The 24,270-nt window shown below is 45.1% G+C and overlaps 1 protein-coding gene across 1 annotated transcript in view; it reads right to left on the reverse strand.

Moving 5' to 3' along the window:
- Positions 1-24,270, reverse strand: part of kank1a (KN motif and ankyrin repeat domains 1a) — a 182,732-nt gene that overhangs the window by 52,436 nt on the left and 106,026 nt on the right. The window contains 2 exon segments of the mRNA XM_052479940.1: positions 2-419; positions 455-633. Coding sequence (XP_052335900.1) covers positions 2-419; positions 455-633 — 597 coding nt within the window.

Raw genomic sequence — 24,270 nt, forward strand, 5'->3', positions numbered from 1 at the left:
GGGGAGAACAGGGAGGTGCTGGACCCCCCCATCCCTCCGAAGGAGGCCAGGCGGTGGCGAGGAGCAGGGCCAGGGGGTTCGGAGGGGGAGGGGGGCTGCATGAGGTGGCGCTCTTGTTCTAACCTCCTCCTCGTCTCCATCAGGGTCTTCTCAACCTGGGGGTTGAGGAGGGGAGGATCCCACAGAGAGGGGGGCGGGAGAAGGGGCCGTTGGGGGGCTTCGGCGGAGACGCTCAGGTAGCCCTCGGGGGGTAGGGGAGGAAGGGGAGGGGGAGTCTCACAGGAAGGGAGAGGGGCATGGGCGTGGTAAATCAGGGTGGGGGGAGGGTGAGGCTGGGGGGAGGGGTAGAAGAGGGGACTCTGCTGTGCCTCTTCACTGGAGGAGGGTAGGGAGCCTGTGGAGGTCCATTCAGCCTGGCCCTGCCCACTGTACCCACTGCCCCCACCAGAGTAACCTCCCTGGGCACGGCCTCCGCCGTCGGCCGGACAGGCCTGGACTTCCGCTGGATGTTCAGCCTCTTGATGGTGTTGCCACGCTGTATGTCATCCACATACTTCAGGAAGTCCAGGTCCAGCTGATAGCCATATGGGGGCGTGGCCTCAGTACCCCTGCTGACAGACCTCTCTCCTCTCTCTATGGGAAGAAGAGAAGAACAAAAGGCATTGGAACTAGAGTCATACCAGGAAACACATGTCGCAGTAAATTGGTTCTGTAACAATAGCTATAAATGGATCAGAGAATTAAATTCTTTGAAAATTTGATGACAACTTTAAACCCCAGTGTTGCTTCTCTGGCAGCTGCTGGTCTAGTATGACGTGAGAACGTAGCCTCATCACCCGACAGTCATGGCCACAACAAGCATGGACAACATTAGCTACAATACAAAGTTTCACCAAGGGCTATGCCGTCAACAGCAGACAGACAGCAATTATCTGTTGAAAAGAAACAAGTTTGGTCTTTGAAAAGGGGATGAAGGCTGTGGAAATGGAGTGGCTTGCTACCTCGGAAACTGATGGACCGTGACATTACTCAAAGCTGGTAAGACCAACCTCAAAACTAATGTTAGCTCAGCAACATTTCTTTGCAATTCCTCTCTGCTGTAGACATGTTGGTTGTTTAGAAACAAAACCGAGGCGTGCGTAACCATGGGGAAAAACAGACGGGTAGATTGTTGACATGGAAAATATCCTCCAATGTTTATTGAAAACATAAATACATTTGCACTTGTTGTCTCTCAATTACATCAATACAGTTATTGGTTAGCTAGCTATCGAGTTTTAGCCATTTTAGCCATACATATGCATCGCAGCGCTAGCTGTGCCACCAGAGACTCTGGGTTCGCGCCCAGGCTCTGTCGCAGCCAGCCGCGACCGCGACGTCGGTGGGGCGACGCACAATTGGCCTAGCGTCGTCCGGGTTAGGGAGGGTTTGGCCGGTAGGGATATCCTTGTCTCATCGCGCACCATCGACTCCTGTGGCGGGCCGGGTGCAGTGCGCGCTAATCAAGGTTGCCAGGTGCACGGTGTTTCCTCCGACACATTGGTGCGGCTGGTTTCCGGGTTGGATGGCGCTGTATTAAGAAGCAGTATGGCTGGTTGGGTTGTGCTGTGTTTCGGAGGACACATGGCTTTCGACCTTCGTCTCTCCTGAGCCCGTACGGGAGTTGTAGCGATGAGACAAGATAGTAAATACTAACTACCACGAAATTGGGGAGAAAAGGGGGTAAAAATGTTAAATAAATAAAATGGACAGTGGCGGGGGTAAGGGGGGATACCTAGTCATATTTTGCATCATCACTGCAGGGGATCACGACTCTCAAAAAAAAAAGTTTACTTCTGAAGATCACTTGCACCGTCCGTAAAATCCGATTCAAATTCGACACAAACCTTCAAATAGGTATGTAATGACACATTATATAAACTCTTTATAGTGTTTTATTTACATGTTAGAGACGATAAGGTGATAAGTTGGACAGATAGAGTGAAAAAAAGCTATTTTCCCACATGACATCTCTCCTTCTCACTATCACACATTAGTTTAATTAACATCTCTCCTTCTCACTACCACACATTAGTTTAATTAACATCTCTCCTTCTCACTACCACACATTAGTTTAATTAACATCTCTCCTTCTCACTACCACACATTAGTTTAATTAACATCTCCTCTCCTTCTCACTACCACGCATTAGTTTAATTAACATCTACTCTCCTTCTCACTACCACGCATTAGTTTAATTAACATCTACTCTCCTTCTCACTACCACACATTAGTTTAATTAACATCTCTCCTTCTCACTATCACGCATTAGTTTAATTAACATCTCCTCTCCTTCTCACTACCACACATTAGTTTAATTAACATCTCCTCTCCTTCCCACTACCACACATTAGTTTAATTAACATCTCCTCTCCTTCTCACTACCACACATTAGTTTAATTAACATCTCCTCTCCTTCTCACTACCACACATTAGTTTAATTAACATCTCCTCTCCTTCCCACTATCACGCATTAGTTTAATTAACATCTCTCCTTCTTACTATCACGCATTAGTTTAATTAACATCTCTCCTTCTCACTATCACACATTAGTTTAATTAACATCTCTCCTTCCCACTATCACACATTAGTTTAATTAACATCTCCTCTCCTTCTCACTATCACACATTAGTTTAATTAACATCTCCTCTCCTTCTCACTACCACGCATTAGTTTAATTAACATCTCCTCTCCTTCTCACTACCACGCATTAGTTTAATTAACATCTCCTCTCCTTCCCACTATCACACATTAGTTTAATTAACATCTCCTCTCCTTCTCACTATCACACATTAGTTTAATTAACATCTCTCCTTCCCACTATCACACATTAGTTTAATTAACATCTCTCCTTCTCACTACCACGCATTAGTTTAATTAACATCTCCTCTCCTTCTCACTATCACACATTAGTTTAATTAACATCTCTCCTTCTCACTATCACACATTAGTTTAATTAACATCTCTCCTTCCCACTATCACACATTAGTTTAATTAACATCTCTCCTTCTCACTACCACGCATTAGTTTAATTAACATCTCCTCTCCTTCTCACTATCACACATTAGTTTAATTAACATCTCTCCTTCTCACTACCACGCATTAGTTTAATTAACATCTCTCCTTCCCACTATCACACATTAGTTTAATTAACATCTCTCCTTCTCACTATCACACATTAGTTTAATTAACATCTCTCTCCTTCTCACTATCACACATTAGTTTAATTAACATCTCCTCTCCTTCTCACTATCACGCATTAGTTTAATTAACATCTCCTCTCCTTCTCACTACCACGCATTAGTTTAATTAACATCTCTCCTTCTCACTATCACACATTAGTTTAATTAACATCTCTCCTTCTCACTACCACGCATTAGTTTAATTAACATCTCTCCTTCTTACTATCACGCATTAGTTTAATTAACATCTCTCCTTCTCACTACCACACATTAGTTTAATTAACATCTCTCCTTCTCACTACCACACATTAGTTTAATTAACATCTCCTCTCCTTCTCACTACCACACATTAGTTTAATTAACATCTCTCCTTCTCACTATCACACATTAGTTTAATTAACATCTCTCCTTCTCACTATCACGCATTAGTTTAATTAACATCTCTCCTTCTCACTATCACACATTAGTTTAATTAACATCTCTCCTTCTCACTACCACACATTAGTTTAATTAACATCTCTCCTTCTCACTATCACACATTAGTTTAATTAACATCTCTCCTTCTCACTATCACACATTAGTTTAATTAACATCTCTCCTTCTCACTACCACGCATTAGTTTAATTAACATCTCTCCTTCTCACTATCACACATTAGTTTAATTAACATCTCTCCTTCTCACTATCACACATTAGTTTAATTAACATCTCTCCTTCTCACTACCACACATTAGTTTAATTAACATCTCTCCTTCTCACTATCACACATTAGTTTAATTAACATCTCTCCTTCTCACTACCACACATTAGTTTAATTAACATCTCTCCTTCTCACTATCACACATTAGTTTAATTAACATCTCTCCTTCTCACTATCACACATTAGTTTAATTAACATCTCTCCTTCTCACTATCACTCATTAGTTTAATTAACATCTCTCCTTCTCACTATCACACATTAGTTTAATTAACATCTCTCCTTCTCACTACCACGCATTAGTTTCGCTTCCCCACCCGCCATGTTTAAAAAGACCCGACAGAGCTCATTGCCTTCTTGAATTATGCAGAAACGGGCAGCGTGGTCATGTCATTTATTTTGTTGGAAAGGGGAGAAATTGTGCTTTACAATGGTATTGACATTACAGTTGATCTGGAAGTATTACATTTTGGGGCGTTAAAATAAGGTCAATTGTACGGACCAAGGCAATGTACAAAAGTGAGTGAGTTTACGTTATCGTGAAATGATTACTTAGAAGCACTTTCCCAACAATGCAGAGTTAAAAAGTATTAAAAGATGAGTAAAAACAAACAAATAAAAAAATAGTAACAATAACAACAGTACCACATCCTCACAAAAACAGATTGCAGTATAACAGCAGGCGGCGAAAAACAACACCATTACAGTGGGAAACGCCAAACTCGCTTTACACCAGGACCTGTCAGCTGGAATACGCCGACAGCGCAGAGAAATTGACGAAGTGAAGAAATACTCCATTGACCGAGGCATCTTCAGGGGATTCAAATACCCAAACGAGCTCAGGATTCTTCACCGAGGAGCCTTGCGACACTTCAAAACTCCCGAAGAGGCAAAACGTTTTTTGAAAGACAATCCTGGTCAATGAGAAACAGACCAATGACTAAATGCGATTAATGCTATTACTAAAGGAGGTAAGACGACATATAGCCGATATCCAGAGACCCACCCCCTAAATGTCATTATAGCCGTCCAAATTATATTTATTTTCCTTTAACTGAGAGGGATGGGCTGTATAGCCTAACCTAGGCCTACTAATGTTTCAGCCTACTTTTATTTCCCTGTTTTTTTGTTGCTATTATTACTTGGGGTTCCCCATGTCCCTTGGGGGAGGTACAGTGCCTTGCGAAAGCATAAATCTGGCCTTTATGGAAGAGTGCCAAGAAGAAAGCCATTTCTTAAAGATATCCATAAAAAAGTGTTGTTTAAAGTTTGCCACAAGCCACCTGGCAGACACACCAAACATGTGGAAGAAGGTGCTCTGGTCAGATGAAACCAAAATTGAACTTTTTGGCAACAATGCAAAACGTTATGTTTGGCGTAAAAGCAACACAGCTCATCACCCTGAACACACCATCCCCACTGTCAAACATGGTGGTGGCAGCATCATAATAATAAATAAAAAAATATATGCCATTTAGCAGACGCTTTTATCCAAAGCGACTTACAGTAATGTGTGCATACATTCTACGTATGGGTGGTCCCGGGAATCGAACCCACTACCCTGGCGTTACAAGCGCCATGCTCTACCAACTGAGCTACAGAAGGATCATGGTTTGGGCCTGATTTTCTTCAGCAGGGACAGGGAAGATGGTTAAAATTGATGGGAAGATGGATGGAGCCAAATAAAACCTGATGGAGTCTGCAAAAGACCTGAGACTGGGACGGAGATTTGTCTTCCAACAAGACAATGATCCAAAACATAAAGCAAAATCTACAATGGAATGGTTCAAAAATAAACATATCCAGGTGTTAGAATGGCCAAGTCAAAGTCCAGACCTGAATCCAATCGAGAATCTGTGGAAAGAACTGAAAACTGCTGTTCACAAATGCTCTCCATCCAACCTCAATGAGCTCGAGCTGTTTTGCAAGGAGGAATGGGAAAAAATGTCAGTCTCTCGATGTGCACAACTGATAGAGACATACCCCAAGCGACTTACAGCTGTAATCGCAGCAAAAGGTGGCGCTACAAAGTATTAACTTAAGGGGGCTGAATAATTTTGCACGCCCAATTTTTCAGTTTTTGATTTGTTAAAAAAGTTTGAAATATCCAATAAATGTCGTTCCACTTCATGATTGTGTCCCACTTGTTGTTGATTCTTCACAAAAACTGCAGTTTTATATCTTTATGTTTGAAGCCTGAAATGTGGCAAAAGGTCTCAAAGTTCAAGGGGGCGAATACTTTCGCAAGGCACTGTATGTATATATATATGCACCAAGGAAAATAAATAGATTAAGAAAAATAAATGTTTTTATTTGATTTTATCATTCATTTTAATTGTATTTTTATTTTTTATTTTTTCAAATGTATTATAATTATTATTATTTTTATTTTTTTAAAGCCTGTCACATCTGTGAATGTGGAATGTGTTTTGTTGGTTGATTGAAAAAACAAGAAAACTTTAAAAAAAACTTTAAATTGAAAAAAAAAGAAAAAAGCTTCAAGTTCCTTCGGCGTGGACATCACTTAAAAACCTGAAATGGTGCCTATTCAACATCCCTGCCTGGTACAGGAACTGCCCTCAACCACATGGCTCTCCAGAGTGTGGTGCGGTCAGCCCAATGCATAACCATGGGGCACGCCCCACATGAAAAAAAATACCACAGTTTACTATAGAAAACTACAGTACTTACTATGGAATGTTAGAGTAAACTGTAGTATACTGTACTACACACTGTAGTATCCATCCATCATGTGTAGTACTTGGTATTGAATGTTATAGTATAATACAGTAAATACTACAATAATATCCACAAAAACACACTTTTTTCACTATAGGAAAAACTACAGTTTTTAATTTGCATCCTTTTCACTCCCCCACCCATAACAGAGAGACCGACATGCCATACTGTGTTCCCTACAGTTTATATGTAAAAGACAATGAAATCGTATGCTAAAGTATCTTATAATGTGGGCCTGCTTGCCCTCCAGGACATTTAAAGCACTCTGTGTCAAAGGAAGACCAAGAAGATCATTAAGGAGCTCAGCCACCCGAACCACAGTCTGCTCACCCCGCTACCATCTAGCAGACAGAGGCAGTACAGGTACATCAGAGCTGGAACCAAGAGACTGAGACACAGCTTCTATCGCCAAACCATCAGACTGTAGAACAGCCACCTCTTGCCGGCTCCCTCCCAGGTACTCTGCCCTGCACCTTGAGTCTGATGCCCCATGTAAAGTTGAAGTCAGAAGTTTCCATACCGCTCAGGAAGGAGACGCGTTCTGTCTCCTAGAGATGAACGTACTTTGGTGCAAAAAGTGCAAATCAATCCCAGAACAACAGCATAGGACCTTGCGAAGATGCTGGAGGAAACGGGTACAAAAGTATCTATATCCACAGTTAAACAAGTTCTATATCGACAAAACCTTGAAATGCTACTCAGCAAAGAAGAAGCCACTGCTCCAAAACCAACATAAAAAAAGCCGGACTACGGTTTGCAACTGGGGAGAAAGATCACAATGACCATCGTTATGTTCGGAGGAAAAAGGGGGAGGCTTGCAAGCTGAAGAACACCATCCAAACCGTGAAGCACGGGGTGGCAGCATCATGTTGTGGGGGTGCTTTGCTGCAGGAGGGACTTGTGCACTTCACAAAATAGATGGCATATTGAGGAAGAAAAAGTATGTGGATATATTGAAGCAACATCTCAAGACATCAGTCTGGAAGTTATAGCTTGGTCGCAAATGGGTCTTCCAAATGGACAATGACCCCAAGCATACTTCCAAAGTTGTGGCAAAATGGCTTAAGGACAACAAAGTCAAGGTATTGGAGTGGCCATCACAAAGCCCTGACCTCAATCCCATAGAACATTTGTGGGCAGAACTGACAAAGCGTGTGCGAGCAAGGAGGCCTACAAACCTGACTCAGTTACACCAGCTCTGTCAGGAGGAATGGGCCAAAATTCACCCAATTTATTGTGGGATGCTTGTGGAAGGCTACCCAAAACGTTTGACCCAAGTTAAACAATTTAAAGGCAATGCTACCAAATACTAATTGAGTGTAAACTTCTGACCCACTGGGAATGTGATGAAATAAATAAAAGCTGAAATAAATCATTCTCTCTACTATTATTCTGACATTTCACATTCTTAAAATAAAGTGGTGATCCTAACTGACCTAAGACAGGGATTTTTTACTGGGATTAAATGTCAGGAATTGTGAAAAACTGAGATTTTAAATGTATTTGGCTAAGGTGTATGTAAACTTCTGACTTCAACTGTCGCTGTACTCTCCACATAGCTCATCCTATTATACCTACTACAGTACATACAAGTGTTTACACACCATGTATGTATATTTAGATTCTGACACTGCTCACTCTAATATATCTACTTGAATTGTTAATTTCTTGATTTCTTGTATTAGATTTGTTGATTATTTCTGTATTCATATTGTATTTGCTAGACATTCTACAGTAGTAACATAAGCATTTTGCTTCCCCTGCTATAACCCCTGCTATAACCCCTTCTATAACCCCTTCTCTATAACCCCTTCTCTATAACCCCTTCTCTATAACCCCTGCTATAACCCCTGCTATAACCCCTTCTATAACCCCTGCTACAACCCCTGCTACAACCCCTTCTCTATAACCCCTGCTATAACCCCTGCTATAACCCCTTCTATAACCCCTGCTCTATAACCCCTGCTATAACCCCTGCTCTATAACCCCTGCTCTATAACCCCTTCTATAACCCCTTCTATAACCCCTGCTCTATAACCCCTTCTATAACCCCTGCTATAACCCCTGCTATAACCCCTGCTATAACCCCTGCTCTATAACCCCTGCTCTATAACCCCTGCTCTATAACCCCTGCTCTATAACCCCTGCTCTATAACCCCTGCTCTAACCCCTGCTCTAACCCCTGCTATAACCCCTGCTCTAACCCCTGCTCTATAACCCCTGCTCTATAACCCCTGCTCTAACCCCTGCTATAACCCCTTCTCTATAACCCCTTCTCTATAACCCCTTCTCTATAACCCCTTCTCTATAACCCCTGCTCTATAACCCCTGCTCTATAACCCCTGCTATAACCCCTGCTATAACCCCTGCTATAACCCCTGCTATAACCCCTGCTATAACCCCTGCTATAACCCCTGCTATAACCCCTGCTATAACCCCTGCTATAACCCCTGCTATAACCCCTGCTATAACCCCTGCTATAACCCCTTCTATAACCCCTGCTATAACCCCTGCTATAACCCCTGCTATAACCCCTGCTATAACCCCTGCTATAACCCCTGCTATAACCCCTGCTATAACCCCTGCTATAACCCCTGCTATAACCCCTGCTATAACCCCTGCTATAACCCCTGCTATAACCCCTGCTATAACCCCTGCTATAACCCCTGCTATAACCCCTGCTATAACCCCTGCTATAACCCCTGCTCTATAACCCTGCTATAACCCCTTCTATAACCCCTGCTCTATAACCCCTGCTATAACCCCTTCTCTATAACCCCTTCTCTATAACCCCTTCTTTATAACCCCTTCTCTATAACCCCTTCTCTATAACCCCTGCTCTATAACCCCTGCTCTATAACCCCTGCTATAACCCCTGCTATAACCCCTGCTATAACCCCTGCTATAACCCCTGCTATAACCCCTGCTATAACCCCTGCTATAACCCCTGCTATAACCCCTGCTATAACCCCTGCTATAACCCCTGCTATAACCCCTGCTCTATAACCCCTGCTATAACCCCTGCTATAACCCCTGCTATAACCCCTGCTATAACCCCTGCTATAACCCCTGCTATAACCCCTTCTATAACCCCTGCTATAACCCCTGCTATAACCCCTTCTCTATAACCCCTGCTATAACCCCTGCTATAACCCCTGCTATAACCCCTGCTATAACCCCTGCTATAACCCCTGCTATAACCCCTGCTATAACCCCTGCTATAACCCCTGCTATAACCCCTGCTATAACCCCTGCTATAACCCCTTCTATAACCCCTGCTCTATAACCCCTGCTATAACCCCTTCTATAACCCCTGCTATAACCCCTGCTATAACCCCTTCTCTATAACCCCTTCTATAACCCCTGCTATAACCCCTGCTATAACCCCTGCTATAACCCCTGCTATAACCCCTGCTATAACCCCTGCTATAACCCCTGCTATAACCCCTGCTATAACCCCTGCTATAACCCCTTCTATAACCCCTGCTATAACCCCTGCTATAACCCCTTCTATAACCCCTGCTATAACCCCTTCTCTATAACCCCTGCTATAACCCCTGCTATAACCCCTGCTATAACCCCTGCTATAACCCCTGCTATAACCCCTGCTATAACCCCTGCTATAACCCCTGCTATAACCCCTGCTATAACCCCTGCTATAACCCCTGCTATAACCCCTGCTATAACCCCTGCTATAACCCCTGCTATAACCCCTGCTATAACCCCTGCTCTATAACCCCTGCTATAACCCCTTCTATAACCCCTGCTCTATAACCCCTGCTATAACCCCTGCTATAACCCCTGCTATAACCCCTGCTATAACCCCTGCTATAACCCCTGCTATAACCCCTGCTATAACCCCTCCTCTATAACCCCTGCTATAACCCCTGCTATAACCCCTGCTCTATAACCCCTGCTATAACCCCTTCTATAACCCCTGCTATAACCCCTGCTATAACCCCTGCTATATAACCCCTGCTATAACCCCTTCTATAACCCCTGCTATAACCCCTGCTATAACCCCTGCTATAACCCCTTCTATAACCCCTGCTATAACCCCTGCTATAACCCCTGCTATAACCCCTGCTATAACCCCTGCTATAACCCCTTCTATAACCCCTGCTATAACCCCTTCTATAACCCCTGCTATAACCCCTGCTATAACCCCTTCTATAACCCCTGCTATAACCCTGCTATAACCCCTTCTATAACCCCTGCTATAACCCCTGCTATAACCCCTGCTATAACCCCTGCTATAACCCCTGCTATAACCCCTGCTCTATAACCCCTGCTATAACCCCTTCTATAACCCCTGCTCTATAACCCCTGCTATAACCCTTCTATAACCCCTGCTCTATAACCCCTGCTATAACCCCTGCTATAACCCCTGCTATAACCCCTGCTATAACCCCTGCTCTATAACCCCTGCTCTATAACCCCTGCTCTATAACCCCTGCTCTATAACCCCTGCTATAACCCCTGCTATAACCCCTGCTATAACCCCTGCTATAACCCCTGCTATAACCCCTGCTATAACCCCTGCTATAACCCCTGCTATAACCCCTGCTCTATAACCCCTGCTATAACCCCTTCTATAACACTTTTATTTGATATCGTGCTCTATTTTGAACCAACCCATGTCAGGTAATGGTGCACGCTTCGGTGTATAATCCACAACAGACAATCACTGCTACAGGTTCAAACACCACGAAACTGTTTCACATACTTCTGCCAGCGAGGTATGAGAGCGAGAGAAAGCGAGAGAGAGAGAGAGAGAGAGAGAGGGTTGAGAGAGAGAGGGTTGAGAGAGAGAGGGTTGAGAGAGAGAGGGTTGAGAGAGAGAGAGAGAGAGAGAGAGAGAGAGAGAGGGTTGAGAGAGAGGGTTGAGAGAGAGAGAGAGAGAGAGAGGGTTGAGAGAGAGAGAGAGAGAGAGAGAGAGAGAGAGAGAGAGAGAGAGAGAGAGAGAGAGAGAGAAGGTTGAGAGAGAGAGAGAGAGTTGAGAGAGAGAGAGAGAGAGAGAGAGAGAGAGAGAGAGAGAGAGAGAGAGAGAGAGAGAGAGAGAGAGAGAGAGAGAGAGAGAGAGAGAGAGAGAGAGAGAGAGAGAGAGAGAGAGAGAGAGGAGAAAAATAGAAAGAGGGAGCTAATTATTTTACTGAGGAGAGGTTGAGTCAGGCTGAAACTATGTGGCTGAATAGAAACTATGTTATAACAGACACACACGACGAGCTGCGGTACACAGTGGTAAAGCTATCGTTGACGTTAGTTCATCCGTACGCTGTTTTAAAGTTGTTTTAGTACATTGCGTTCTGGCGACAGGGAATGAACAAAAGCACACACTAATCAGATCCAGCAGTTTACAGAACACCAACAGGGAGATAGGCTGAGAGAGGGATGAGAGGAGGGGGGGAGAGAAGAGGAAGGGGAGAGAAAGGGATAGAGGGATGAGAGGAGGGGGAGAGAAGAGGAAGGGGAGAGAAAGGGAGAGAGGGAGGAGAGGAAGGGGAGAGAGGGAGGAGAGAAAGGGGAGAGAGGGAGGAGAGAAAGGGGAGAGAGGGAGGAGAGAGAGGGATGAGAGGAGGGGGGGAGAGAGGGATGAGAGGAGGGGGAGAGGGAGGGGAGAGGGAGGAGGGGAAGGGGAGAGAAAGGGAGAGAGGGAGGAGAGGAGGAGAGGAAGGGGAGAGAGGGAGGAGGGAAGGGGAGAGAAAGGGAGAGAGGGAGGAGAGGAGGGGGGAGAGGAAGGGGAGAGAGGGAGGAGGGGAAGGGGAGAGAGGGAGGAGGGGAAGGAGAGAGGGAGGAGGGGAAGGAGAGAGGGAGGAGGGGAAGGAGAAATAGGGAGGAGGGGAAGGGGAGAGAGGGAGGAGGGGAAGGAGAAATAGGGAGGAGGGGAAGGGGAGAGAGGGAGGAGGGGAAGGGGGAGGAGGGGAAGGGGAGAGAGGGAGGAGGGGAAGGGGAAGGAGGGGAGGGAGAGAGGGAGGAGGGGAAGGAGAGAGGGAGGAGGGGAAGGGGAGAGAGGGAGGAGGGGAAGGAGAAATAGGGAGGAGGGGAAGGGGAGAGAGGGAGGAGGGGAAGGAGAGAGAGGGAGGAGAGGAAGGGGAGAGGAAATAGGGAGGAGGGGAAGGGGAAATGTGACAAAAACACGTTTACTTGAAGAACAGTGCAGATGCAAAGTTTGGTAACAGAATGTCGGCATATACAGCACCAACCGTCTTTCTGTTACCAAACTTTACATCTGCAAATCAAATCAAATCAATCGTATGACACGTGCGCCGAATACAACAGGTGTAGTAGACCTCACAGTGAAATGCTGAATACAACAGGTGTAGTAGACCTCACAGTGAAATGCTGAATACAACAAGTGTAGTAGACCTTACAGTGAAATGCTGAATACAACAGGTGTAGTAGACCTCACAGTGAAATGCTGAATACAACAGGTGTAGGTAGACCTCACAGTGAAATGCTGAATACAACAGGTGTAGTAGACCTCACAGTGAAATGCTGAATACAACAGGTGTAGGTAGACCTCACAGTGAAATGCTGAATACAACAGGTGTAGTAGACCTTACAGTGAAATGCTGAATACAACAGGTGTAGTAGACCTTACAGTGAAATGCTGAATACAACAGGTGTAGTAGACCTCACAGTGAAATGCTTACTTACAAGCCCTTAACCAACAATGCTGTAAGAAGTTAAGCAAAATAATAAGTTAAAAAAATGTAAATAAAAGTAACAACTAATTAAACAGCAGCAGTGAAATGTTCTTCAGGCAAATGTGTTTTTGTTAAATGTTCAGTGGACTAAAGGCCCAGTGCATCAGTTTTTATCTCAATATCAAATCATTTCTGGGTAGCAATTAAGCACCTTACTGTGATTGTTATTATAATTGTTTAAAAAATGCACAGAGATACCGTGATGAGCATGTTTGGGATGCTCTGGATCGAGGTGTACGACAGCGTGATCAAGTTCCCACCTAAATCCACCAACTTCACACAGCCTTTGAAGAGGAGTGGGACAACATTCCACAGGCCACAAATCAACTCGATGTGAAGGAGATGTTTCACACTGCATGAGGCAACCAGATACTGACTGGGTTTCTGATCCACTCCCACTTCACTTTCTTTTTAAAAGGTATCGGTGACCAACAGAGTCATATCTGTATTCCCAGTCACGTGAAATCCATAGATTAGGATCGAATGTATTTAAATGGACTGATTTCATTTTATGAAACTCAGTAAAATCTTTGAAATTGTTGCATGTTGCGTTTCTGTTTTTGTTCCGTGTAATTTAGCGCCTCCATATCATCAGGTCAAAAGGGCCATTTTCACAATTTCACCTCAAAGTGATATACACTGCTCAAAACAATAAAGGGAACACTAAAATAACACGTCCTAGATCTGAATGAATTAAATATTCTTATTCAATGCTTTTTTCTTTACATAGTTGAATGTGCTGACAACAAAATCACACAAAAATGATCCATGGAAATCAAATTTATCAACCCATGGAGGTCTGGATTTGGAGTCACACTCAAAATTAAAGTGGAAAACCACACTACAGGCTGATCCAACTTTGATGTAATGTCCTTAAAACAAGTCAAAATGAGGCTCAGTAGTGTGTGTGACATCCACGTGCCTGTATGACCTCCCTACAACGCCTGGGCATAGTCCTGATGAGGTGGCGGATGGTCTCCTGAGGGATCTCCTCCCAGACCTGGACTAAAGCATCCGCCAACTCCTGGACAGTCTGTGGGGCAACGTGGCGTTGGTGGATGGAGCGAGACATGATGTCCCAGATGTGCTCAATTGGATTCAGGTCTGGGGAACGGGCGGGCCAGTCCATAGCATCAATGCCTTCCTCTTGCAGGAACTGCTGACACACTCCAGCCACATGAGGTCTAGCATTGTCTTGCATTAGGAGGAATCCAGGGCCAACCGCACCAGCATATGGGCTCACAAGGCATCTGAGGATCCCATCTTGGTACCTAATGGCAGTCAGGCTACCTCTGGCGAGCACATGGAGGGCTGTGCGGCCCCCCAAAGAAATGCCACCCCACACCATGACTGACCCACCGCCAAACCGGTCATGCTGGAGGATGTTGCAGGCAGCAGAATGTTCTCCACGTCGTCTCCAGACTCTGTCACATGTGCTCAGTGTGAACCTGCTTTCATCTGTGAAGAGCACAGGGCGCCAGTGGCGAATTTGCCAATCTTGGTGTTCTCTGGCAAATGCCAAATGTCCTGCACGGTGTTGGGCTGTAAGCACAACCCCACCTGTGGACGTCGGGCCCTCATACCACCCTCATGGAGTCTGTTTCTGACCGTTTGAGCAGACACATGCACATTTGTGGCCTGCTGGAGGTCGTTTTGCAGGGCTCTGGCAGTGCTCCTCCTGGTCCTCCTTGCACAAAGGCGGAGGTAGCGGGCCTTCTGCTGGGTCGTTGCCCTCCTACGGCCTCCTCCACGTCTCCTGATGTACTGGCCTGTCTCCTGGTAGCGCCTCGATGCCCTGGACACTACGCTGACAGACACAGCAAACCTTCTTGCCACAGCTCGCATTGATGTGCCATCCTGGATGAGCTGCACTACCTGAGCCACTTGTGTGGGTTGTAGACTCCGTCTCATGCTACCACTAGAGTGAAAGCACCGCCAGCATTCAAAAGTGACCAAAACATCAGCCAGGAAGCATAGGAACTGAGAAGTGGTCTGTGGTCACTACCTGCAGAACCACTCCTTTATTGGGGGTGTCTTGCTAATTGCCTATAATTTCCACCTGTTATCTATTCCATTTGCACAACAGCATGTGAAATGTATTGTCAATCAGTGTTGCTTCCTAAGTAGACAGTTTGATTTCACAGAAGTGTGATTGACTTGGAGTTACATTGTGTTGTTTAAGTGTTCCCTTTGTTTTTTTTGAGCAGTGTATATACACAGCGAAATCATATTTTTGACTGCACTGGGCCTTTAAGAGTAGTCCTTATGCAGAGAGTTTGATTAACGTTGAAATCAATGGGTTTTGTTTGACATATATTTTCAAGTGAAAAATCTGAGTCTCAGCATAATTCTGTTACCGTGGAATTGGAGTAGATGGAGGTAAACACACAGTCTTCCACTTGGGTGAAAAGACCTTGGCAACATTAACACTGTCTCCAAATAGAAACACTGACTAACCCATCAGGAATATAGGAACTCTGTTTCCCAGACAGGGAAAGGACTAGGAGGTAAGCTCACAGCTATGGTGATTACTAAAGTCTAAAACTGCCTAGATGCCAGGAGAAGAGGGGGCCAAGGGGTCAGTCAAAGCTACTTACAGCACAGTCCAAATTCCTCCAACTGAAAACGCCTTCCTTTCCTCCGTCAGACAGAGAGAGCTTCAGACTGTCAGGAGACTGTCGGCTACATTCAGACAGGAGAGTCTATGGTCGATGACAAGGCTGGTCAAACACATATGTCCTTGTCTTGCTATGTGTGGAACCTTTCCAAACTAAAGAAAACATTGGAAAATGGTTCAGCGCTCAGCTCCTTCTTCCCTCCAGAGGGTGGGTTAGGGTGGCTCAGCTCCTTCTTCCCTCCAGAGGGAGATTAGGGTGGCTCAGCTCCTTCTTCCCTCCAGAGGGTGGGTTAGGGTGGCTCAGCTCCTTCTTCCCTCCAGAGGGGGGTTAGGGTGGCTCAGCTCCTTCTTCCCTCCAGAGGGGGGTTAGGGTGGCTCAGCTCCTTCTTCCCTCCAGAGGGTGGGTTAGGGTGGCTCAGCTCCTTCTTCCCTCCAGAGGGGGGGGGGTCAGGGTGGCTCAGCTCCTTCTTCCCTCCAGAGGGGGAGATTAGGGTGGCTCAGCTCCTTCTTCCCTCCAGGGGGAGATTAGGTGGCTCAGCTCCTTCTTCCCTCCAGCCTCATACAGCTCCAGTACCTCTCAGTCTGACCAGACCCAGTCTCTTCCCTTCATTCAGTTCAAACAGACACAATTCCACAGCTAAGCCCGGTGTTAAAACCTCCTCACTGCCCCCACAATGTTCAGGCTTCACTTACCTCAGTTAAACAGCCGTTGCTCTGCAGTTTATTTTTCTCCCTCTTAGGCTGCTGTGTTGGACTTTAGTAGCTAAACAGAACAGGCTGCCAAGCTAGCTAGCTAGCTCACTACCCTCTCTCTCCCTCTAAATCTTCAGTTCACGAGGGGAAAAATTCCACTATTGGTGTAAACTCAGCCAAGCCCAGCTCATGCTGGCATAGGCTGACGGGATCGACCAATCACAGAACAATTTCCCTCCCTGTTCTCCGCCCAAAACAGGAGGGCCTTATTCAGACAAACTCTTCTTGCTCTGTTCCACACTGCTCTGACGACACAGACACACAGCCAGTTACTCAACAGATATGTTTGACTTGTTTCAGGAAACTAGGCACGTGTCATGCGTCACTAATTCACAGGAGAGTTATTTGAACGTAAACTTTTTTTTTTCTTCTTTTTTTAAAATCAAAATGTGTTGTTTTTTTGCAGAAGTTCCTTCTGTAACATGTGAACTTTCATGTGGCTTAATATCAAACTTGTATGTCATCTGTAAATACGAATAAAATAGTTAAATTACGAGCCTAGTTGGTTAAGCCACAGAAAAAGTCAGCAACCTTCTAGCTGACCATGATTGGCTGAGATAATGAGTGGGCTGGACATGCAGAGAGATGAGTTCGGATTGGTCTGCCATGTAGAACACTTCTGTCTATTAGGGCTGGTCAGTATGTGTAGGTAATCCTGTCTAATGCTGCTTTTTTTATGTATCACATAGTAGAACTGCATAAGTGTTGCTCTCCACATTCTGGACGACTGAGTTTTGAAATCAGTGGAATTAGAGTATGATAGCTAAGGAAATGGATATTACACCTGTCGCCAGATTTCATCTTCAAACTAAAGGCAACCAGGGCATCTGTGATCGAGCATTTTCAGTACACTATGGCACTCCACATTATATTTACGAACACACCCCTAGTATAAACCCGCCTTCAGTCTTGAAATCTAGCATCAAATATGAATCCTTAAAGAGATGGGCGGGGCTAAAGCTTAAGGGGTTGTGAACGGTGCTGAATGGGTGGAGACAAAGAAGAGCTCTTCAGTAGGTACCAAAACAATCAAGGGCCATTTTCTCAAAAGTGAGGTTACAAGTTTATCAACTTTCAAAGCAGAATGACATTCCCATTGTTCCTCAACTGTAGTGTATGATATACCATGTTCTAGCTCTGAGTCTCTACTTTTATCCAGTGTAAAAACACAACATTTCAAATGTTGCTCCAAAAGACTGAATGGAGCCAGTCACAACATAGTAGTACAGTAGTACATACCACTACAGCACTGACCAGGTTATTATCCAGTAGGTCCACTACAGCACTGACCAGGTTATTATCCAGTAGGTCCACTCCAACACCGACCAGGTTATTATCCAGTAGGTCCACTCCAACACCGACCAGGTTATTATCCAGTAGGTCCACTACAACACCGACCAAGTTATTATCCAGTAGGTCCACTACAGCACCGACCAGGTTATTATCCAGTAGGTCCACTCCAGCACCGACCAGGTTATTATCCAGTAGGTCCACTCCAGCACCGACCAGGTTATTATCCAGTAGGTCCACTCCAGCACCGACCAGGTTATTATCCAGTAGGTCCACTCCAGCACCGACCAGGTTATTATCCAGTAGGTCCACTCCAGCACCGACCAGGTTATTATCCAGTAGGTCCACTCCAGCACCGACCAGGTTATTATCCAGTAGGTCCACTCCAGCACCGACCAGGTTATTATCCAGTAGGTCCACTCCAGCACCGACCAGGTTATTATCCAGTAGGTCCACTCCAGCACCGACCAGGTTATTATCCAGTAGGTCCACTCCAGCACCGACCAGGTTATTATCCAGTAGGTCCACTCCAGCACCGACCAGGTTATTATCCAGTAGGTCCACTCCAGCACCGACCAGGTTATTATCCAGTAGGTCCACTCCAGCACCGACCAGGTTATTATCCAGTAGGTCCACTCCAGCACCGACCAGGTTATTATCCAGTAGGTCCACTCCAGCACCGACCAGGTTATTATCCAGTAGGTCCACTCCAGCACCGACCAGGTTATTATCCAGTAGGTCCACTCCAGCACCGACCAGGTTATTATCCAGTAGGTCCACTCCAGCACCGACCAGGTTATTATCCAGTAGGTCCACTCCAGCACCGACCAGGTTATTATCCAGTAGGTCCACTCCAGCACCGACCAGGTTATTATCTAGTAGGTCCACTCCAGCACCGACCAGGTTATTATCTAGTAGGTCCACTCCAGCACCGACCAGGTTATTATCTAGTAGGTCCACTCCAGCACCGACCAGGTTATTATCTAGTAGGTCCACTACAGCACCGACCAGGTTATTATCCAGTAGGTCCACTCCAGCACCGACCAGGTTATTATCTAGTAGGTCCACTACAGCACTGACCAGGTTATTATCCAGTAGGTCCACTACATCACCGACCAGGTTATTATCCAGTAGGTCCACTACAGCACTGACCAGGTTATTATCCAGTAGGTCCACTCCAACACCGACCAGGTTATTATCCAGTAGGTCCACTCCAACACCGACCAGGTTATTATCCAGTAGGTCCACTACAACACCGACCAAGTTATTATCCAGTAGGTCCACTACAGCACTGACCAGGTTATTATCCAGTAGGTCCACTACAACACTGACCAGGTTATTATCTAGTAGGTCCACTACAGCACTGACCAGGTTATTATCCAGTAGGTCCACAACAGCACCGACCAGGTTATTATCTAGTAGGTCCACTACAGCACTGACCAGGTTATTATCTAGTAGGTCCACTACAACACTGACCAGGTTATTATCCAGTAGGTCCACTACTAGATAAGAGAAGTTCTAGAGTTTCGGGACAGGATGCTAAAGTCCACAGGAACGGGAGAGAAGTTCTAGAGTTTCGGGACAGGATGGGACAGTCCACAGGAACGGGAGAGAAGTTCTAGAGTTCGGGACAGGATGGGACAGTAGACAGGAATGGGCAGTACAGGAACAGTTGGGTAGATATGTCATGTGTGGAGCATTTTATAAAACTGAACTGTGTGTAACCTAATATACACTTCATGACCAAAATCATGGGCATTAATATGGAGTTGGTACCCCCTTATCTGCTAAAACAGAAACCACTCTTCTGGGAAGGCTTTCCACTAGATGTAGGAACATTGCTGCGATAACAGCCTCCACTCTTCTGGGAAGGCTTTCCACTAGATGTAGGAACATTGCTGCTATAACAACCTCCACTCTTCTGGGTAGGCTTTCCACTAGATGTTGGAACATTGCTGCTATAACAACCTCCACTCTTCTGGGAAGGCTTTCCACTAGATGTTGGAACATTGCTGCTATAACAACCTCCACTCTTCTGGGAAGGCTTTCCACTAGATGTTGGAACATTGCTATAACAGCCTCTACTCTTCTGGAAAGGCTTTCCACTAGATGTTGGAACATTGCTGCTATAACAGCCTCCACTCTTCTGGGAAGGCTTTCCACTAGATGTTGGAACATTGCTGCTATAACAACCTCCACTCCTCTGGGAAGGCTTTCCACTAGATGTTGGAACATTGCTGCTATAACAGCCTCCATTCTTCTGGGAAGGCTTTCCACTAGATGTTGGAACATTGCTGCTATAACAGCCTCCACTCTTCTGGGAAGGCTTTCCACTAGATGTTGGAACATTGCTGCTATAACAGCCTCCACTCTTCTGGGAAGGCTTTCCACTAGATGTTGGAACATTGCTGCTATAACAGCCTCCACTCTTCTGGGAAGGCTTTCCACTAGATGTTGGAACATTGCTGCTATAACAGCCTCCACTCTTCTGGGAAGGCTTTCCACTAGATGTTGGAACATTGCTGCTATAACAGCCTCCACTCTTCTGGGAAGGCTTTCCACTAGATGTTGGAACATTGCTGCTATAACAGCCTCCACTCTTCTGGGAAGGCTTTCCACTAGATGTTGGAACATTGCTGCTATAACAGCCTCCACTCTTCTGGAAAGGCTTTCCACTAGATGTTGGAACATTGCTGCTATAACAGCCTCCACTCTTCTGGGAAGGCTTTCCACTAGATGTTGGAACATTGCTGCTATAACAGCCTCCACTCTTCTGGGAAGGCTTTCCACTAGATGTTGGAACATTGCTGCTATAACAGCCTCCACTCTTCTGGGAAGGCTTTCCAGTAGATGTTGGAACATTGCTGCTATAACAGCCTCCACTCCTCTGGGAAGGCTTTCCACTAGATGTTGGAACATTGCTGCTATAACAGCCTCCACTCTTCTGAGAAGGCTTTCCACTAGATGTTGGAACATTGCTGCATGGGGACTTGCTTCCATTCAGCCACAAGCGCATTCGTGAGGTCAGGTACTGTTGGGCGATTAGGTTCGCAGTCAGTGTTCCAATTGTTCAATGAGGCTCTATGCCAGAAAAGTTATTCCACACCGACCTCAACAAACCATTTCTGCATGGACCTCGCTTTGTGTACGGGGGCGTTGTCATGCTGAAACAGGAAAGAGGTCCGTCCCCAAACTGTTGCCACAAAAAAGGAAAATGGTCAAGAATGCGATTGTATGCTGTAGTATTATGATTTCCCTTCAATGGAACTAAGAGGCCCGAACTATGAAAAACAGCCCCGGACCGTTATTCTCCTCCACCACCAAACTTTACAGTCGGCATTATTCATTGGGACAGGTAGCGTCCTCCTGGCATCCGCCAAACCCAGATTAGTCCGTCGGACTGCCAGATGGTGAAGCGTGATCATCACTCCATTGAACGCGTTTCCACTGCTCTAAAGGCAGCGAGCTTTACACCACTCCAGCCGATGCTTGTTATGGTGATCGTAGGCCATGGAAACCCATTTCGTGTTTCAGTTCTTTACGTTGCTTCATTAGCCAGTTTTTGAACACGGTAGTGATTGTGGCAAACGACGACAGACTATTTTTACGTGCTACAACACATTTCCACTTCACAATAACAGCCCTTACAGTTGATTGGCTCTAGCAGGACAGACATTTGATGAACTGACTTGTTAGAAAGGTGGTGCCACGTTGAAAGTCACTGAGCTCTTCAGTGAGGCCATTCTACTGACAATGTTTGTCAAAGGAGATTGCATGGCTTTGTGCTCGATTTGATCCAGCTGTCAGTAACAGATGAAACAGCTGAATCCACAAATATGCGTGTCCACATACTTTTTTATATATAGTGCAGTTTACTTTATATATATATATTTTCTTTTTAAATGGTCATTTCTCCCATCCTCCTTCCGTTAGCTCATTCTCACGCCTCGCTACAGTTGTAGCCAGTCACTACCTCAGACGCCAATGTAGCTTACGTCAGTAAATGACAAAGCCTTCAAGGGAGGAATAGCAACATCTCATTGTAGCCAAGGACCCATCATTAACATTAGAGCCAAAGAAAACGCGATATTTCAGCTCCATTTTCTAGAGTTGTCTTTGACAGCGAAGGAACTGGGTACACACTGCTGCGGTTTAATAGGGCTGCCAACCGGAAAGAGGGACAGCCTGAAGACCATAGATCCTCTCATCTTGATAACATTACTGGTCCAATCGTTTGTTTATTTAACTAGACCGGTGTCATCTGAGGTGAAGAGTGATGCAGCACTGCTGCTTAGGGTTTGTTTAAATGTTCATGTGTGGACAGTGCTCAGATGTAGGCTACAGTTGTATGCTGGTGATGTACCTGTTGAGGTCTCTGTTCTCATCCTCCAGACTTGATCGATCTACACTAAGGTCATTTAGAAGACGCTCTTATCTAGAGAGACTTGCTAACAGTGCATTTAACTAAGATAGGTAAGTTGCATATTGCAGTTGCATTACTGAAATAAGTTTTAAACACAATAGCCTACATATTTATTCACAGTAAAATGAGCACTGGACAGGATGAGGGTGTTTTTTATCGGGAAGGGACAGGGAAGTTCTGGGGTTATAGAACTGTTGTGGGGTCAGGACAGGAAAAAATTGAAGGGACAAGAAGCATGTGCTAGGTCTGCTACGCTTGGTGTTTCTGCACATCTCCATCATGGCGGCAGGAAGGCTAGCGGTTAGAGCACTGGGCAAGTAACCGAAAGGTTTAAATACCTGAGCCCACACAGTGATGTTGTCTCTAACACTGAGGCACTGCTCTGCCCTTCTCTCCTATATAGTGCACTACTTTAGACCAGAGCCCTATTCTCTATATAGTGCACTATTTTAGACCAGAGCCCTATTCTCTATATAGTGGACTACATTAGACCAGAGCCCTATTCTCTATATAATGCACTACATTAGACCAGAGCCCTATTCTCTATATAGTGTACTACTTTAGACCAGAGCCCTATTCTCTATATAGTGCACTACTTTAGACCAGAGCCCTATTCTCTATATAGTGCACAACATTAGACCAGGGCCCTATTCCCTATATAGTGCACTACTATAGACCAGAGCCCTATTCTCTATATAGTGCACTACTTTAGACCAGAGCCCTATTCTCTATATAGTGCACTACTTTAGACCAGAGCCCTATTCTCTATATAGTGCACAACATTAGACCAGGGCCCTATTCCCTATATAGTGCACTACTATAGACCAGAGCCCTATTCTCTATATAGTGCACTACTTTAGACCAGAGCCCTATTCTCTATATAATGCACTACTTTAGACCAGAGCCCTATTCCCTATATAGTGCACTACTTTAGACCAGGGCCCTATTCCCTATATAGTGCACTACTTTAGACCAGAGCCCTATTCTCTATATAATGCACTACTTTAGACCAGAGCCCTATTCTCTATATAGTGCACTACTTTAGACCAGAGCCCTATTCTCTATATAATGCACTACTTTAGACCAGAGCCCTATTCTCTATATAGTGCACTACTTTAGACCAGAGCCCTATTCTCTATATAGTGCACTACTTTAGACCAGAGCCCTATTCTCTATATAGTGCACTACTTTAGACCAGAGCCCTATTCCCTATATAGTGCACTACTTTAGACCAGAGCCCTATTCTCTATATAGTGCACTACTTTAGACCAGAGCCCTATTCTCTATATAGTGCACTACATTAGACCAGGGCCCTATTCCCTATATAGTGCACTACTTTAGACCAGAGCCCTATGCAATAGGGTGCATTCTATAAGTCACCTTTGGTTGAGGAGTATTTCTCTGTTGACACTGAAAACACAGATCCCAGACAGACACCATGTCTGGGGTCAAAGTTCAGGATATCACCAGGTTGCTTCCAGAGGCTGTGAGTCAGTGACCGGGGACTGATACCGTCATGGTGCATGTGGGGTCAAAGTTCAGGATATCACCAGGTTGCTTCCAGAGGCTGTAAGTCAGTCACCGGGGACTGTGGGGTCAAATGGCATTATGAAGTGTTAGAACTCAGAACAGCTGAAGATGAATTTTAAAAACTGATCGGGTCACTACTTGACACCAACAAACACCCCATAATATCTGTCCCTCTGCCCTCCTTAAATCGTGGCATTGACTGGTTCAGCGGCCTGTTAACCCTCCATAACTGTCTACCAGACTATTGCAGCTCTTTGTGTAACATTCATTTTGAAACCTTCTAGGAAACAAAGC

The sequence above is a fragment of the Oncorhynchus keta genome, chromosome 25 (assembly GCF_023373465.1).
Source record: "Oncorhynchus keta strain PuntledgeMale-10-30-2019 chromosome 25, Oket_V2, whole genome shotgun sequence".
NCBI classification, from domain to species: Eukaryota; Metazoa; Chordata; class Actinopteri; order Salmoniformes; family Salmonidae; genus Oncorhynchus; species Oncorhynchus keta.